Source organism: Garra rufa, chromosome 7, assembly GCF_049309525.1.
Source record: "Garra rufa chromosome 7, GarRuf1.0, whole genome shotgun sequence".
Taxonomy (NCBI): domain Eukaryota; kingdom Metazoa; phylum Chordata; class Actinopteri; order Cypriniformes; family Cyprinidae; genus Garra; species Garra rufa.
Genome location: NC_133367.1, coordinates 8,138,229 through 8,157,510, shown reverse-complemented (window position 1 = coordinate 8,157,510; position 19,282 = coordinate 8,138,229). Strand labels below are relative to the sequence as shown.

Below are 19,282 nucleotides of genomic sequence, written 5' to 3'. Positions count from 1 at the left end.
AGTCAGCATTTAAAGGGTTTGTATTTATAGTGTGATTTTTGATTTGCCTCCTGTGGCCTCGCTACATTTTGTTTGTTATTTTCAAGTTTCTGGTATGGATGTCGTCTGTAACGTCGGAGGTGTATTTTGGATCCTCTTCTTGTGAATGACTGCTATATCGATGATAACATTATCTGGTGAGCTAATAATGTCAGTAAGCCAAAGTTGACAAATTTAACGTTAGTCACAGAGCAGCATAATATCTTTTCAACGCAGCCTCTTCATAGCTAGCAAATTAAATCTCCTCAAATGATGTTTAAGTAAGAAATGTGTGTATCAACGTGCACAAACTAGATGCTGACCATCAGGGGCAGAATCCTCATACAGCCAGTTGTCCATTTGACAGACATGCAGAATCAGGCGACCCAAAACACATTTTGTTTGACATTGCATTTACATTCATGCATTTTTCAGATGATTTTATCCTAAGCAAGTTATATTGTATTTATAGTACACATTGGTAAGGTATTTAACCCAGGGAACCAAATGTTTTTTTATTACCATGTCTTTTCACATCAAGATTGAGTTTGCATGCACATTAAAATTATTTCTATTAAACCAGCATTTAAACAGCTGCTTCAGGTATCTTTAACTTACTGTAACCTTTACATTCATGATAGCAATCTTACCGTCTGCCAAATTTAGATTATCGTCACTGTAAATCAACACATATGGATTTTTAATCATAGTAGGCATATTATATGCACAGACTTTATAGGAAACACACGTTTAGAACGTTTATATGAACAGATTGGTTAGCATTTATCATGGTCTACATCAGACTTAACTAAGTGTCAGGACAACAAAATTCAATAAACAAGAAGGTAATATTAAGTTATTTAAATCATTAAGAAAATATTGTATTTTTGCTCCATTTATTAAAAATGGTTCTAAATAAAGCCATGTTTGTCATCTCTGCACACACCAGTTTTATTACTGAATTAATGAAACCTTTTTTAAACACCTTCAATCAGTGATTCACTGGCCCATTCATAAAATTCATTATAAAAAATTTCAATAAAAAGTTTCTTACGTTCATATGTAGTATATAATGTTTTTTAATGCATACAGCACCAGGTTTGACAATTGAGGCAAATTCTATAAACATTCTATAAAAAGCTTTCGAACAGTAAGATTTTTTTATGTTTTTAAAGAAGGTCTCTTCTGCTCACTAAGCCTGCATTTATTTGATCCAAAGTACAGCACAAACAGTCCACGTTTGAACCATTTATATTATTTAAAATAACCTTTTTATATATATTTTAAAATGTCAATTATTTCTTTGATGAATGGAAAGTTCACATAAACAGCATTTATCTGAAATAGAAATAGTTTGTAACATTATAAATGTCTGTATCATCACTTGATCAATTTAAATCATCCTTGCTAAATAATATCTTTCTATTCAACAAAGAATCCTTACATTTAAAACGTTTTAAATATTGATAATAATAACAACAATAAAATATGTTTATCTGCATACTAGAATGATTTCTGAGGGATCATGTGATCCTGCTGAAGATGAGTAATGATGCTGAAAATTAAGCTTTGATCACAGGAATAAATTACATTTTAAAATATATTCAAATATCAGTTCATTTATATAATAAAAATATATCACAATTGTACTGCTTTTGCTGTAATTTGGATCAAATTAATGCAGGCTTAATGAGCAGAAGGGAATTCTTTAAAAAAAACATTAGAAATCTTAGTGTTCAAAAACCTACGACTGATTGTGTTCTTATTTTTGCTTTTCAGTATGTGTATGTTTGCCATGATACAAAGTCTCCAGGGGACTCTGATGATGCTCTTTTTTCCTGCTGTATCCTAATGGGTCAATATTTGTAATTTGTACTTTTAAAAATAACATGTTCAACAATTAAAAAGAATATTACCAGAACTAATGCTTATGAGTTATTGTGATTTTTATGGGGTTTGGGTGCTACAAATCCTGAATTACAGTGCTGTACCACAATCGGATTGTTTTTACAGGTAAAACATGTTAAAAATAAATGAAAATAAACTTTATAGTACTGATACTGTAATTGAAAATTATCCAAGTCTGTTTTTCACCTTATGCTTTTGTTGACCTCAATTTTGGTCTATTGTCACACAACTTACCTCAGTATCTCCAAATGACACTTCATATTTTCCAGTCCAGTGCAGAGCAACTTCACTCCTGAATCCTTCAGATTATTATTGCTCATGTTCAGCTCTTTCAGACTGGCATCTGATCCAAGAACTGTAGCCAGAGCTGAACAGCTCCTCTCTGTTAAGCCACAATCATTTAACCTACGACGGAAATAAGATTACAGAATATTAGATTAAATACATTTGCTAAATACAAATAATAAATATTAATAGTCAATCTACAGCTTTAATTACAATTATTTATACATTTGAAAGTGTTAGTTCTATGGCTTCAAGGAAAAGCATTACTAAGTGAATACTGATTAAACAACTTAACTATTATGACCATGTGCTCAACACTGGCTGTAAAACATGTTGTAAAAAACACAATACTGTTTCCAGAGTGTTCACAAAAATATGCACAGGAATGTTTGAACAGCTGTCTATCAGCGGGTACCACACTGACCCAGTATTTGGTACAACTAGTACTGCAGAAAGGCTGGAATTATACATTAAAATAAACCACAATCACTGGTTAGCTGATTATCTGTTGACATTTACTGCACACATTTGAGTGGACATTTGATGGACCAACCCATCATCCTTTTTGGAAAACAAAAGGAGAACAAAACTCTTCATTCTCAGCTAAAGAAAAATACTAGAATTTTTTAAAATAATTTTCCAGAACAACAAGAATTTTCATGACAACTTACAGAGCTCTTTTGGAGGTTTTGATGACTGCTGATAATCTAATGAGACACTCGTCTGATTTCTTGAATTTCTGAAGCTCAAACTCCTCCAGCTCCTCCTCTGATGTCAACAACACAAAGGCCAAAGCAGACCACTGGGCAGGTGAAAGATCAGCAGATGAGAGACTTCCTTTGCTGAGGTGAGTCTGAATGTCTTTCACCAGAGTTTGGTCGTTCAGTTCATTCAGACAGTAGAACAGATTGATGGATCTCTCTGGAGACAGATTAGCTTCTAATTTCTGCTTGATGTACTGAACTATTTCCTTTTTGCTCTGGTCATTTCCATTTTGCTGTGTCAACAGACCCTGTAAGAGTCGCTGATTGGACTGGAGAGACAAACCAAGGAGGAACCGAAGGAAAAGATCCAGATGTCCATTATCACTCTCTAGTGCCTTGTCCACTGCAGTCTTGAGCAAATCAATCATGGTTTTACTTTTGTTTTCCTGTTCTGTAGACTCATGAACAAATATACTTCTCTTCTTTATGTCTAGAAACAGATGTGCATATAGAGCTGCAATAAACTCTTGAATGCTCAAGTGAACAAAGCAGTACATGGTACCAAGAACAATCCCAGTTTCCTCCTTAAAGATCTGGGTACACATGCCTGAATACACTGATGCCTCATAGACGTCAATACCACAGGCTTCCAGATCTGTGTCATAGAAGATCACATTGTTTCTTTCCAGCTGATGAAATGCCAGTTTCCCCAGTGAAAAGATGGCATCTTTATCCCAGGAAACATCTGGTGTATATTCTCCATCATACTTTCGTCTGCTCTGCTGGATCTGAAATCTGAGAAAGTGTGTGTACATTTGTGTCAGAGTCTTGGGAGTGTCTTCAGTATTTGACTCCTGCAGTGTTTTGGAGACATCATCGGCCTGATTGTTTTTCACAACATTATTTCTTTTCTCCTCTAAAATGTTCTGGAGAACAGTGGCTGAAATCCAGCAGAAGACTGGGATGTGGCACATGATAAAGAGACTCTTTGATAGTTTAACATGATCGATGATTTCTTTGGCCAGATTCTCATCCGCGATTCTTTTTCTGAAGTACTCCTCCTTTTGTGCATCATTGAATCCTCGTATCTCTGTCAGCCGGTCGATACAGTCAGGAGGAATCTTACTGGCAGCTGCTGGTCTGGTGGTGATCCAGATGAGAGCAGAAGGAAGCAGATTTCCCTTGATGAGGTTTGTCAGAAGAACATCCAGAGAGGCTGGTGAAGATACATCAGAACACATCTCATTATCATTGAAGTTTAGAGGAAGACGGAATTCATCCAGACCATCAAGAATGAACAAAACTTTTTTGTTCCTTCTTGTAAGGTTCAGTCCTTTTGTCTCTGGGAAAAACTGAGTTATAAGGTCTGTCAAACTTTGTTTTTCTTTCTCCTTTAAGTTCATCTCTCTGAATGGAAGAGGAAATATGAAGCTGATATCCTGATTTTCTTTTCCTTCGGCCCAATCTAGAACAAACTTTTGCACAGAGACTGATTTTCCGATGCCAGCAACTCCTTTTGTCAGTACAGTTCTGATCTGCTTGTCTTGTTTAGGTGCTTCAAACAAATTTCTGCATTCAACCTGTATTTCTTGTGATTCATGACGTCTGGAAGCAACTTCAATCTGTCTTACCTCATGTTCAGTATTGACCTGTTCACTACAACCCTGAGTGATATAGAGATCTGTGTAGATGTTATTCAGAAGAGTAGAGTCACTTTGCTTTGCAATTCCTTCAAACACACACTGATATTTCTCCTTTAGGCTACACTTTAGCTGATGAATGAAGAACAGCTCATCTAAATACAGGAATAAAATACACAGATTGTTTAGTCTCTGGGTTTGTTGTGTTTGGAGCAGAATATGGAAGTCTAAAGGGAGTCTGTTATTGTAAGAAACAGCACAGATTATGAACACATGATATGAGAGACATATGAGTCATAACAGTGATTGAGGAAGAGGAAACATATTGACAAAGGGCTGGAAGCAGCTAACAGAGTCTCTTACCTTCTAGAGTATTAGCCGCTTCATTTTGCTTCATCTCTCTCAGGAAGTAGAGCGTGAGATCAAGAGCTGCTTCTTTCATACTGCATCTGTTCTCATTAAAGTCATTCACGTATTGCATGTTCTCTTTTTGTAATATTTTCTTAAACATGTCCAGCTCATTCTTTAGAAATTGTATTATTTTCTTCTCAAGATCCTTTAAACAAAGCAAAATAAAAAAATAAATAAAAAAAGACAAAGACAAAAGAACAAAATTTAACCAATTCCACATCCATTTTTGGTCCAAATTTTATTTATAAAATTAATATTTGTAAAACACTGCCCAGTAACCAATTAGTTTGCTATAAATCTAAACATTTAGAAAATATTTTCCTACCTGGAAGATTCCAGGGAGTTTGTCTGTGAAATTCTTGTGGTTCCTGTTAATCTGGACGTCTGACTCTAATGTCTCACATTGCAGCCTTTTAAAATTGTGAATAAAATTAAATGTGGTTAAAGCAAAATATCTTGTTATTTTTTAATCAAACACAAAGAGCAAGCATCAGCTGTTAAAGAGAAGGTTCTATTGAAGTACAAATTTAGGTAAATACTGGATCCTATATTTCTGTGCTATGAAGGAGAGAATAATGCAAAGAACAGGACAAAAAAAAAACAGTATTACAGGAGTTCTTCAGTCTAATTTGAAATGGTTTAATGCTGCAAATAGTAATTAAGTAGATGTTTCCATCGTGGATGCCTTTTATTGCTGCTTGTGCAATTGTTTTACTGAAAAGTAGCTGCAGACCAACTTCAATAAAAAGGAAAACAGATATTATGATCTGTGATTTATTGTTTTATTTAGTTAATTTCTATCACAAATATCCCAGTGGAAAAATAGCTAGTGCCATACAATACAAAACACATGAAATACCTTTCAGTAGCTGATGGTGTTTCCTCACTGAACCACGGTGGTAGACCTTCCTTTGACCAGTCACTCTTCACAGACACAGAGCTGAACACATGAGAGCCTGATCTTACACTAAAGACACAAAGATGAAAGGAGCTTTTTTAAACTTTATTTAATACAATCAATTTTACAAATTTTAAAAAGAAAGTACAATATATACCCCAATGCATAAATGAGAAAAGTATAAGTCCCCTTCCATCCCAGTACAGAAAATGTCAGTGTCCAAACTCTCTTCTGTAACAGCAGCAGCATCCTCATGTAACACACGAGTTTGATTTCTACTCTGTCTGCATCTAATGTTGTGCCACTGGAGCATTCACCTACATTCACCTCAGTCTCAATAGTCTCACTTCTCCCACCTTCCTCATTTATATCTTCCCTAGCAATAGAGGCACTGACCAACTAATCAAAATCAAATTCATCTACATCATACTTCAAGACCATGTAAACCTGTCTTCTCAAACAAATGACAGTAATTTACAGTCAAGCAGGATGTTTTTCATTTTGGACACTACTTTACCATGTCTTGAAAGCTACAAGCAAGAGTTCATCTTTAATAAACAGGGGGATGTTTGACAAAACATTTTTGCTGGTTGAAGCAGCAGCATTACGGGAGTGAAGGCATCCTGTATAACAATGGCATTCTGTACAAGACTGATTACTTTTTCAATACTGACAAGGAAAATAACAACAATGCTGTTCATATAAGAAGCTGATAATATGCTGAAGAAACCAACAACCTCTCCAACAGCAAAATCACATTGTGCCACTGAAACATCATCTATTTACATTATGCACTGTAACTGGTCCAAAGTCACTTGTCTGCAGACGGCAGTGTCATCCAGACAGAGATGGCAAAAGTTCACACATCCTTCATTCAAGTAGAAGTACAGATACTCTTGTTTAAAAATACTCTGGTAAAAGTAGAAATACCGACTACACTTTTTTTTTACTCCAGTTAAAGTAAATTAGTATGGGCTCTGACATGTACTCAAGTAAAAAAAATACCCATTACTCCTTCCTGTTTTACTGTCATGCTGGTAACTGGACCTCATGTCATATTGACACATTAATACAAAATAACTTGCAATTAAAATATTGTTAGCTAATGAGTGTATCAAGGCTGAACAACCACTATGTCGAAAGTCAAAAGTGAAAGTCGTGACGTATTGTCAAGTATGGTGACCCATACTCGAAATTGGTGCTCTGCATTTAACCCAGCCAAGTGCACACACACGTGAGAAGTGAACAAACACACACACTGTGAACACACACCGGAGCAGTGGGCAGCTATTGCTCCAGCGACTGGGGAGCAACAGTGCCTTGCTCAAGGGCACTTCAAAATTGTTATTGAAGGTGGAAAGTGCGCTGTTCATGTAGAACTGGGACAAAATTTCAGGCAGAAAAATCTTCAGGCCATCCCCTACACTTACAACTTAGGAAACCACAGACAACCCTATTTTTTTGTATGACCATTACATTTTAATGGCAGTGCATAATAATTAAATGTTTTCTCTTGAACTGCATCTTCACTTCCTTTTCAGTCTCCTCATTTTCCATGATATCTCTCTGCATCTCACTTTGTGTTAGTTTGCTTTTTTTTTTTTTACTAATTTTATTTTCCCCTCAGCCGACAACCATCTACTGTTATGAAGAGAACTGTCTTCACCTTGTTGCAAAACCACCTCATTGTATTTTTTTTTAATCTCAGTAATGCATATGATTTCCTGACAAAAATGAAAAAAATAAAATAAAAAATACTGTTAAAGATTTTTATTCATAATACTTTATATTTTACAATATATCCTTAGACCTGTTTAAACACGTATAGTTGTTGGCCTCCTGCATGTTAACACGACACACTGCAGTTTTCTGTAAAATGTATTGATAGTAATCAATAATTATTATTTTGTTTAAAGTTTTTGTTTAATTAAACCAATAATCAGAATTATTAGCAGTCATACTAATATGGAAAAACAAAATTTTTGGCCAAATTGTGGAGACCTACAAACAGAAAAACAAACTTAGTGTTATCTGGCAAATAATTATATGGTTTAACTGAAAACATTTCTTGTTATAGTTCAGATTTTGGAATTCACTAGATATTGTCTCTCATAATGTCATTAAGACTTGTTACACATCGATGCTAATTTTAATTCATTTGAAATGAAAGAATGATAGAGAGATCAAAGTGAAGGTGTAGTAGAAATGAAATTCATCAGTATCTGTCCGAAGCTGAAAAAAATGCCTGACTGCTGTACATAATATTTATTGCTGTAGTATTAGTACCTGTTTTATAAATGCAATGATCATGACCATGATCACAGACAGACACTCGTTATATGAGGGGAAATTAACCCTAAAGGGGTGTCATATCCTGGGGATACAAACATTTGACAAGCAGTGGGGAGAAGCAGTGAAAGTGTCTTATATCTTGATTTCATTTTGAATATTTAGAAGAGGTGACTTTTTTTCTCCATTCTTTGTTTAGCTCAGATCAAGGCAACATTTAAAACTGCATGACCGTCTGTAGTGGGAAATCTGTTCACCCTCCGATAAAAGCTGATCTAGTTCACATATTTACACATGGAGGAGACTAACCTGTTTAAAAAGCTGTTGTTCAGCATTAGATTATTAGGTTTACATTGGAATTTTATGAATTTAATGCTTATAATTTAATGCCTGTAATCAGTCTCTGAATGTTTGGATCTCAAGGGATATGTCGCCTTTTTAGGGGTATAAGTCAAGATATAAAAACAAATATACAGACTCTGTGATTTTGTGTCTTGTGTTTTAGAAAATCAAATCTTTTTGTAATCTTGACAAAACACATATTGTTGGAAAGGTCTGACATTCAAGGTTGCATATTTGGCAAATGTGATAAGCGATATTGTGACAGAAAATGATTGATTTATGACTGAAAACTGCATCAAATAAGTTCAGTAGAGTTTGGGTGTAACCCAGTGGTTATTTTTGGTAACGCACACAAACAAAAACCATGATTTCTGTAATACCAGCTTCACATTTGGAACATAACTGGGTTAGACATATTGATTTGATTTTACAGCAATTTTAGAGTGCAACAATTTATATAAAAAAAAATATTTTATATTAAAAAAATAGTATACTACCTTATCTTTATTCTAAACTTAATGTTCTATAACTTTTTAATGCTTTTTTTAATGCGTTCACTTCAGCAATAATCTGCTTTTTGTCTTCTTTAAAAAGAGACCAACCTTAGGTCTGGGTTTCAAAGCATTGAGGAATTACAACAATGATGTAAAAAGCATTGATAAACAAGTGTTGTGTTTTCAGAGAATTTATTCCCCAAAGAGGCAATGTATCCTGGGGAATACAAACATAAAATTTTTTAATAAACCAATAAATTAATTTTCTGATGTCTCTTTATGGTTTTGCCCTTTTTAGGCTGAGCCACATTCAGTGTGTTATGTTAAATAAGAATCCAGAATCTCAAATCTGAGGTTGCTTCTGAAATTAGTTTGGGGATTATCTAACCTTAATACTATATATATATATATATATATATATACATACATTTGAAGTGGATCAAAAAAAAAGTTGCTCTAAGACTAGAACGGGTATTGTTTTGGTTTCAGTAAAAATCTTTGATGAAAGGTTTTGATCCACTTCAAACGTTGACTAGTGTATTTCATGTCATTCATTGCTGCCTGTGACACAAAGAGCGCTCCAGTATAAGCACTAAAAAGCTATCACTCATTTTAGCTCAATTGCGATCTCACAAAGTTATGTTATAATCAATCAAGATCTCTACACAGCACAATGAATTTCTTATTAACATTGCATCTATACTTTGTTATAATGAGATGATTCATGAGCAGAACTCAACACTGAAGAAAAACACCAGCGTTTTGAGTGTGGATTCTAACTTAAACACATATAATAAATAAATCAACAGATATGACTGTGATTGGCTACTCAACAGAGCGCAAACACAAAAATACACAATGGAGTGTTTGCCAAATCTGAACGTGTCTAGGACCGGACCTGAATAATTATCTATCCCCCATCCTCCCTGACAAAACGTATTTGTGTTACATATTTATCTATTTAGTTTAATTTTTCAAGCTCATCTGCACTTCTGTTTAAATGTACATTAATGGATGAATAATGGATGTGTTACACATTTACATTTAAATATTGAAATTATTATTTTATGTGCTTTCTCTTCAATCATCAATTTGCTACTGTATGACAGTTTTTACACTAGTGGCCTATTTTCATTATCCTACCTAGGGCTCCACAACCCTACAGGCCTGACACTGACAACTTGTGTTTATAAACTCAAAGTAGAACTTAAAGGAGATTAACACCAACAGCTTTCAAGTAAAAACAGTGTGAAAGATTTAAGAGAAACTGAGGAAAACTGACTGCAAACTCCACTCAATCACCCACAACATCCAGACAGAGAGAGAACACTTTACAGCTAAAGATACTTCAGTTTGATGATTATTTGGACTTGTTTACCATATTACTTACATTTTCTACCATCTAAATCTGCAGCCTGAAAACTAAATGTAAATCATTTTAATTATGGGGTTGTACAGGACTGATCATATATGATGAATCAAACATATTTAACTAGACTAAATATTCCTGTATATTAGACACTTAAGTTTCAAGATGTTTTTAACCGGTGACAATCTAAAAACATATATAGGAAGTTCTGTTGTTTAAAGCATTTGACATGACAATGGTGAGAGAAAACAGTTCTTGTTGAAAAGTGTTCTTTCTTTCTGTGAAAACAGACTCAGTCTTACCTCTGTTTGTGTGAGAGACTCATCTCAGACGGAGAGTCCTTTCCTCGCTCCTCTGACATACTGCAGATAAACTGCTCAACACTGGGATCTTTGTGTCTCTGAAGACGATCAGATGCTCATCATGACCTGAACATGACAATGTGTCTGACATCAATATCAGGATAGTTCAGAGAAATAAATGAACTGGTGTCATAATGTCTTCAGATCATTCAGATCACTCACAACACATGCCGTTATTTACATTCACATTACTATGTAGCAATTATCCGAATATTAAAAAGGTCTAAAATAGCATTAATTTGTTGCTCGGGTTTATCGACCTCTCTATCCGGAAGAACAGCTTTGATTTGACCACAGAATACTTTCGGTCTCGCATCTGGGGGGAAATAAAATAACCATTTAAGAATTATTCTTAATACTACATTATTATTATAGACTTGTAAAGACGTTTTAACATGTGTCGTCTGTAAACGATTTGTTTTTAGTAATATCTTTCTGTCTCTCGGTCGCTACTTTGGCAACAGGCAAGTTATAAATTAACAAATCACACTTAAATAAAGCTATGAAATCCGTTCATCATTCTCCTAAATAACTGTAATCGTGAAAGTATTCAAACTTACTTGCAATAGTTCAGATGATCTTGTGCTGTAGGAACCGAATCCAGAAGTTTTTAAAACACTTTCAAGTTGGGATCGCTGTTAAACACCTGTGCGATCAACACGATTGATGTTTGTTACATGATACGACTCCACCAAAGTCCAAAATCCTGTCAAAATCAAAGTCCAGTTTGTTACAACAGATCTAGTGCATTACTGACACCAGCTGGACAGGAATGTAATGCACAAACACACCTGTTTTCTCCTCTCCATACATGCTTTTCAATGCAGAAATAATTTATTTAGCAATTATTTATAATGAACTTTAAGTTTCTACATGCAGATAGAAAATGCCCAGTTATTTTTTATCTTATTTTCTGAATTCACAATCTCTGTTCAGTTTCACAGGTTGCTGTGATGTAGATAAATGTGCTTTTCACAATCTGTCATTTAAGGTTTGAATAGTTTTAAATCTAATGTCTATTAAAAGAGAAAAAACTGAGACTGTAACTCATGAACTAATGTGGGTTTGAAAAAGACAAAACAGCACTTTGCCTTTTATTTAGAGCAGAAATTAACATTTTTATCATTTACAATCAAAAATGTAGTTATAATTTATGTATTTTAAATCCTACATTTAAGGAAATATTAGACTGACTAATGAATTTAGAGTCTTTATAATTCATGTCTTTCTGTACTCTTCAACATTTATAACACTGTTTTTTATGTAATTTAAGTTTAAATGACAAATACCACAGCTGTCTTATTTACACTCAATGTAATTTATTCTCTGATATTTTGAACTCATCTCTCCATTCCTGTCTTTACCACTGTCCTAAAAATCCTGCATCAGAATCTGAATAACAAAAGGAAAGCGGATAAGCAAAGCACAGTTTACAAGAACTAAAACTGATGCATCCATCAGTCAAAATGTGTCTGCAGGGGTTAAACTGGGATTTGTTATGTGGGGGACTCTATGGGGTCAGGCTTTTAGTTTTGGAATTTTGAAATCTTCAGTCAACTCTCCTTAATGAGAAATGGAAACAAACCAGATTTCTCTGAGGTTGGACTATGTTTAGGGTGCGCTCAACAAAGCTGAAATTCTTAATATAGTCTAATGTCACGTGAATAAAAGGAAGGGTCTGGGTCCAGGTGCAGGGAAAGGATATTTATTAATTAAACAAATAAACAAACAAAGCAAAACCAAAAAGGCCAACATGGCACAACACGACTAGAATAAAAACAAAAGATAAACAAAACAGGAAACACGGTCTAGGAGCCAGGAAGTAACACAGAAACAAACCACACAGAAGACAGTACAGGAGACAATGCAGCCAGGATGAGTAGTGGGAAATGAGTGTTCTTATAGACCAGATAATTGTGGACAGATGTGAGTGTAATCAGTGCTAATGACTAGACAGGAGTGTACAATTAGGGAAGTGCAGTGCAGGGAAGGGAAAACAGCGACCTCAGGTGGCTGAGGGAAGCCCCACAGCCCAGATCATGACAGTCTAAATGACAATAACAGCACATAGTTAATAAGTATACAAAACCATTAGTAAACTGTGAATTATGTTAAAAACGAGAACAGAACAGTGTTGTTAGTCTTAAAATGTTCAATTACATTGGCACTGTTGTGCGTCAGGTGTTCGAGTCCCAGCTCACAGACCTATAGGAACAAACACTCGTAATGAAGAAGTCATGAGTGTCTGCTATTGTCCAAGTGCACACATACAGCAGTGAGGAGTGAACACAACTCACACACAAACCCTGAACACACACCCGGAGAAAAAAGAAAAGTTAAATATCTTTGATATTCATATAGTCATAATGCATCAAAAAATCATTTGTTGTTGTTTATAAGCCTGAGGAATGACAGTTAAATTCAACAAGAAAAAGAGGAAAACAAGAGAGATTTAAGAGAGAGATACTGTCAAAGGTGCAGAACGAGATCACGACAAACTTCATCAACCTTTCAAACTTCATCGTTTGAAGTATCTTTATTCGTTTTATTATATTTACTATGTTGTTAAAGTGTTTGTAAAACATCAGTGTCAGTATTAAACATTGTTCTCGACATGCAAATATATCTACTGTTAGAGTTTTTAATGCCAGTAAAATGTACACTTGTGTGTTTTGACCTGGTTTTGAAAGTCATAATTAAGTAATGTAGTGTCTCTGGCCAAGCTTATTATTTTAAAGCAAGTTTGCATGAACGTTCTCACCAAGAAGAAAATATGTCATAATCACAGATTTCTTTTTTGCAAATCTAACTTCCTGGAGTACAATCTTGATTTTATTTACCACAGTTATCGGAAATAATGTTCAAGCACATGATAATGACAGACTTCATTGTTTAAAGTAAGTAGCTTTATTTATTTGATTATATTTATTATATTGTTAAAATGCTTGTAAAACATTAGTGTGATCAATTAACCATTGTTGGCTTTCCTGGCTTTATTTACCACATTTATCAGAAATAATGTGCGATTTTGTGATATAGTCTTAACATAAAAACTAATCATGTTGTTTATTACATTACAGAAAAAGCATGATAAAGTGGACAATGTTGTTTGCGGTGCTGGAACAATGGCCTGCCCTGTCTTTTCCTAATGAGGTAAATGTAATGGGAAGTATTTAGCTGTGGTAAAGTTTTTATAATTGAGGTTATTTTTAGCGTTTTTGAGTCCAAACGCATTACCAACGTGGATCTCCCACCTTCAGATTATTGTTAGACCAACATACAGCACAACATCTGAAGAGGTCCAGAGCAAGACAGGGGAAAGGAGATGGAAGATCTTAACAAGCTTAATCAACAGCTAACATGTTAATGACAATCATGTGTAACCTCTAGACTGTATGATTTATCAGAGCCCTTTAATTGCAGAAAATAGCATTGTCTCACTGTTTGCAGGAGGAAACCGATTGTGTATTTCTCAAGTGAACATGGGCTGATTAAACTAAATGCTGAATTTAGAGTAACACAATGCTGCAAAGATTGAAAGTATTTATTAAATGCCTTCTAAATTAGTGGATTCATTGACTCATTGGTAGATGTTTTGTTACATATACATATAATTGACATATAATTTATAGATGTAAACTCATAAGATCCTGTGCTTTGGCACACAACAATCAGAAGTTAAATGGTTTCTCCACCCCACAATAAAAATGTTGTAATTAATCACTTACCCCCATGTCCTTCCAAATCTGTCAAAGCTTAAATCTTATTAAAGCTCTCTGTGCTTCCTTATCAGTGTCCAGAAACGTAACAAGGAGATTGGTCAAATAATCCATGTGACATCAGGAGTTCAACTGGAATTTTACAAAGCTGTCAGAGTACTTTTTGTATGCAAAGAAAACTAAAATAACAAATTAATTCAACAATTGGTCTCCTCCGGCTCATATTTTGGAGTATATCACCTGACCACAAAAGCAGTTCTGGGCGTTGATCGTGTTTATTACTTTGCTGTCTATGGAAGGGACAGAGAGCTGTCAGATTTCATCAAAAATATCTTTTGAGGATGTACAAAAGGTTTACAGGTTTAGATCAACAGTGTAAGTGTCTAATGACACAATTTTCATTTTGGGGTGGAGGTAAGATAAAATAAATAACACTACATGACATCTCTTAATCAATTATTCTTATTTGGTGCCCATTTTTCAGACTCAAATATTGTGAATCACAGAAAGCAAGCAGTTCTGGAATGTCCCCCTTTGTTTCTCCGTGAAGATCCTCCTGCACTGTCTAAAACATGTCTGTGAGTGTGTTTCATTAATTCTTCTGCAGATATGTTTTGTTCATTTAATGTAGGTCAATAGCAGGCCTGATAGTGGAAAAAAATCCTGAGCCTGAACTTTTTTTTCCCTTGCCCCCGAGGTGAGTGGGGTGGAGGTACTATGTATGCGACGCACTTTTACACATAACTTGTTGGTTCAGTTCAGTCAGATAAAGGTTTTTCACAAAAAAAGCTTATAGATTGGCATTTCAGCCTTTATCCCATTAAAATGAATAAATCAAGTATATAATGCATAACACTTATTTAAAACAATGTCCTAATTGTTTAGATTTTTAGAAAGCACATTAACTTCTTTCACATTTACAACTCTGTGTTTGCATAAAAAACATTGGTCGAGATTTGCAATAATCTGACCAAAAACAGCTAAAAATTTGGACGTGCAAATTAATTCTATGTCACGAGGGGGCGCTTTTGGAGCGCTGAAATATTACGGTTTCCCTAAGAATGGCTGAAAGCAAAGCAGCATTGTTTTATCAGTCATGAAATGAAAATGCCAACGACACGTTTCTGAGGACTGTCGGTTCCCTTCAGATACATTCATATAAAGGCAACAGTGCCGCGTTTTGACTTTGAAACGTGCAGTGAGCATATTTATTCAATGAAATCATTGCCTCTTAAAGTTTAATCCAGCTCTATGGCGATTCTCGTCTTTCCGTCCCCAACTGTAAGACCTCTTAAAATAATTAATCCTCTTCTTTTACTATTTAAAATATTTACCACTTTTTATGGCCTTAAATTTGATACAACTAAATTGAGGAGTTTTAAGGACCCCGTGAGCCCTCTACTTCAGGATAGCCGTCGGGCAGCCGGTCAAATAATGTTGGTAGCCCGACTGGAAAACCCAATAGCTCCGGGACGTCGGGCTAGCGATTTTGCGAGCCCTGTAAATATGCCTTCCCCTTAATGTCTTCCCCTGGCTTCATAAACATAGCCATGACTTACGGTCTGAGTTGCCAGTAGGAGACAATTGTACAGTATGGGAGCTAAAAACACCTTCGTGCATGGAGCATTGCCTTAACCTGTATCGATCTATTTGACAAAGACACAAGGCCCGCCCCTTCCCTACTTCTGATTGGCTCATCGGCTAGAATGTGACTTGTTTGAGTCGTTGAGCGTTAAAGCTGCTCTCTGACCTGCACATCTCAGATTTAGAGAAATGACAGAGCAATATCCGCGAACCTGATTTTTTTTTTTTTCCGCAGCCACAGTACGCCGGAAATCCGGCGTGGTGCCGGAACGCTATCACCCCTGCAATAGGATTTAAAACTTATTACCATACAAAATATGTTATTCCACATGTAGGATAAGCAAAATGTTTACAATAAATATATATATAAAAAAAACCTCATAAACCACTCACACTTTTCATATTGTTTTTTTTTTTTTTAGAAAAAAGACACTTAAACTTAGATGAGCTGATAATGATGTATTTGTTGTTTCATTAGGACACATCTCCAGCAGACAGACAGACCAAAGGATGAAAATGGGAAGTCTTGTTATAACCGACGATGATATGGACACTAGCACACTGCCTACCTTTACCAACTTTGCTGTTGTTTTGGAGGAAGTGTTTCAGACCTACAATCTGCTGTTTCTAACCTGTTTGGCTTTATCTTCACCTTGGATTTTAAAGACCCTAAAGAACTCAAATATACTTTTGAAGTAATTAAGAAGGTGTTCATTGAAGCGGGCACTCACTGCTCTACAAAGGTACAGTCCCTTAAAAAAACTAAACTGGTGCTGTGAACGTTGAGATTTTGCTTGTGCATCTTTTAAGTTAAACATATATTAGCATCTTAATGTTCAAATCAGAAACATTCAAAGGGATTGTTGTATGTTTGAAAATGTCTTTAGATGGTTTCGCCTCACTGTTTTTAATTTTTTGGCGTTATGAAAGTAGGCACTTATTGCTCTACAAAGGTGAAGTCCCTGAAAAGTAAACTCTTGCGGTGAACAATGAAATCGTGGTGTGAGCATATTTTAAATTAAACAAATATTAGCATCTTAATGTCAAAATGTTAAAGGATTATTAAACTGAATTGTTGAAATGTTAATATAATGTTTTACAATGTCATTTGTATTTATTTATTTTGGTTAATTGTGTGTTTTTTTTTTATCTTTTCAGAATCTTTATTAATTGTGCCATTTTATTTGTATTTTGTTTTATTTGTATTTCATTTGTATTTGTTCAATTTTTTTATTGTTTGTTTAAAAATGTTAATACTGATTGCATCTTCAGTTTTTATTTTTTATTTTTCCAGGATTTTATTTTATTTTATTTAGTGTCAATTTTTTTTCTGTTAGGAAGTAATGATGTTATTTTATCTTGTTTGTATTTCTTTCTACATTCATGATAATAAACTAAATTTGAAGCCTGCAGTTATAGTTGTATTTTATAACATTGTGTAGGTGCTAACTAGGACAAAACCTCTTTGTCCATAAAACTCACAGAAAAAAAGTTTAGACCATAATTTATTAAGAGACATTAAAAAAAAACATTATAAGTCTTTTTAACTAAGAAAAATGTGTTAGCTGAACAAAAAAAAGAGTCATGTGACTTTACTCAGTGACTTGAGTTGACAGAACAACTCAACTTCAAAGTTGAGGAAACTCAAAAAGCTGTGCAGCAAGTTGCCTTGAAATCTTAAGTCAACTTTTCATTTTTTACAGTGTAGTCATAATGCATCCAAAAAAATGTTGTTTACAAGCCTGAGGGATGAGAGTTAAATTCAACAAGAAAAAGATGAAAACAAGAGAAATTTAAGACAGTTTTGCTTGTGGACGAAAAAAAAATATAACATTCAAGAGAACATTTTAGAGATCTGTGCGTTTCAAATTAAAGCGATTTTTAATTAATAGACAAAACCCTCAGATACCTGTCAGCAATCGCAGGAAGTCTGCTTAAAAAAAATGCAATTTTTTTAAATATTCTGTAGCTTCAAACACTTGTCTGCGACCCAAAACACTTTATGACAAATGCATGTAATATTCATAAATGCAATCTTTATGTCTGTAGTGAAGTAGTATCATGTCATTAGGTAGTGTAGATAATAGAAAGCTTACCACGGAGTGAAATGAAGGACCTACTTTATGATTGTTCTGTATTGAGATTAGAAACATTAAAGATCTTTAAATCAGTGGAAAACAGTCTTCAGTTTAATACAGTAGACATATATTTTGCTTTGTGTATATAGTATTTACCAAATAAGAGTTTTGATTATATAATCCATCTCCAATAAACCAGTAACACAAGACCATTGTATCAGTTTTCAGAACTAACTTGTGAAACAGATCAAAAATAAACACTGAAACTTGGGTCCAAAATAATTTTGACTCCTTCTTACAAAAACCACATGATGATAGATAGCCTTCTTTAAACTTACTAATAAAGTCATTACTTGAATAATATCAATGAATTATTTTAAAGTGAATTTCAACTTTATTAGGAATTACATATTTATTAATATCTGACTAGAGTTGAGGAACAAAAGAAAGTGATAATCAAGTTTATACTTCACTGAAGCATTAGGATAAAATCAATATATCATCAATAAATGTGACCCTGGAGCACAAAACCAGTCTTAAGTAGCTCAGATATATTTGTAGCAATAGCCAACAATACATTGTTTGGGTCAAAATTATACATTTATCTTTTATGCCAAAAATCATTAGGATATGAAGTAAAGATCATGTTCCATGAAGATATTTTGTAAATTTACAAAATTTTTAATTAGTTATATGCATTTCTAAGGACTTAAAATTTTAAATAAATTTGTAGAGATCAGACGTGTGATATGGTTCATTTCTTTTAATATTGTTGCATATTGTAATCCCTTTTGATTTGGAAAGATCTTTACTGACATTTATAGAGAATTTACAACTTGTATTTAAACAACTCTCAGTTTAAAGTATGAAGATTATTAGTATGTTTAATTAGAATAATTGTTCTTATACTCAAACAATATTTAGTATTTTGTAATTGAGAGGTATTTCATTTCCAATAATCTGGCTTCCTTAAGAGACTTTAATATCCAACATTTCTAACTCAACACATGCATGATCATACAGTGGAAATATTACAAGATTTGGCAAAAGAATTAGATTATTCTCCAGACATTTCACTCCATTTAGTCTAATGAATATTATATTTTCTCAACAACAAAAACAAATCGATATAATACTATATATGTTCTTTTTGGAAAAGTCATATTCATTTGAATGAAATA

The 19,282-nt window shown here is 34.1% G+C and overlaps 1 protein-coding gene across 1 annotated transcript in view; it reads right to left on the bottom strand.

Moving 5' to 3' along the window:
• LOC141337902 (uncharacterized) overlaps positions 1-14,454 on the bottom strand; it is a 52,450-nt gene extending 37,996 nt beyond the window's left edge. Inside the window, exons 1-7 of the mRNA XM_073843478.1 lie at positions 14,449-14,454; positions 10,661-10,758; positions 5,826-5,957; positions 5,292-5,376; positions 4,919-5,111; positions 2,883-4,710; positions 2,161-2,331 (exon numbers count right to left, since the gene is read on the bottom strand). Of these exons, the coding sequence (XP_073699579.1) occupies positions 2,161-2,331; positions 2,883-4,710; positions 4,919-5,111; positions 5,292-5,376; positions 5,826-5,957; positions 10,661-10,758; positions 14,449-14,454 (2,513 nt within the window). The remainder of the gene's footprint in view (positions 1-2,160; positions 2,332-2,882; positions 4,711-4,918; positions 5,112-5,291; positions 5,377-5,825; positions 5,958-10,660; positions 10,759-14,448) is intronic.
• Positions 14,455-19,282: the final 4,828 nt, after the last annotated feature.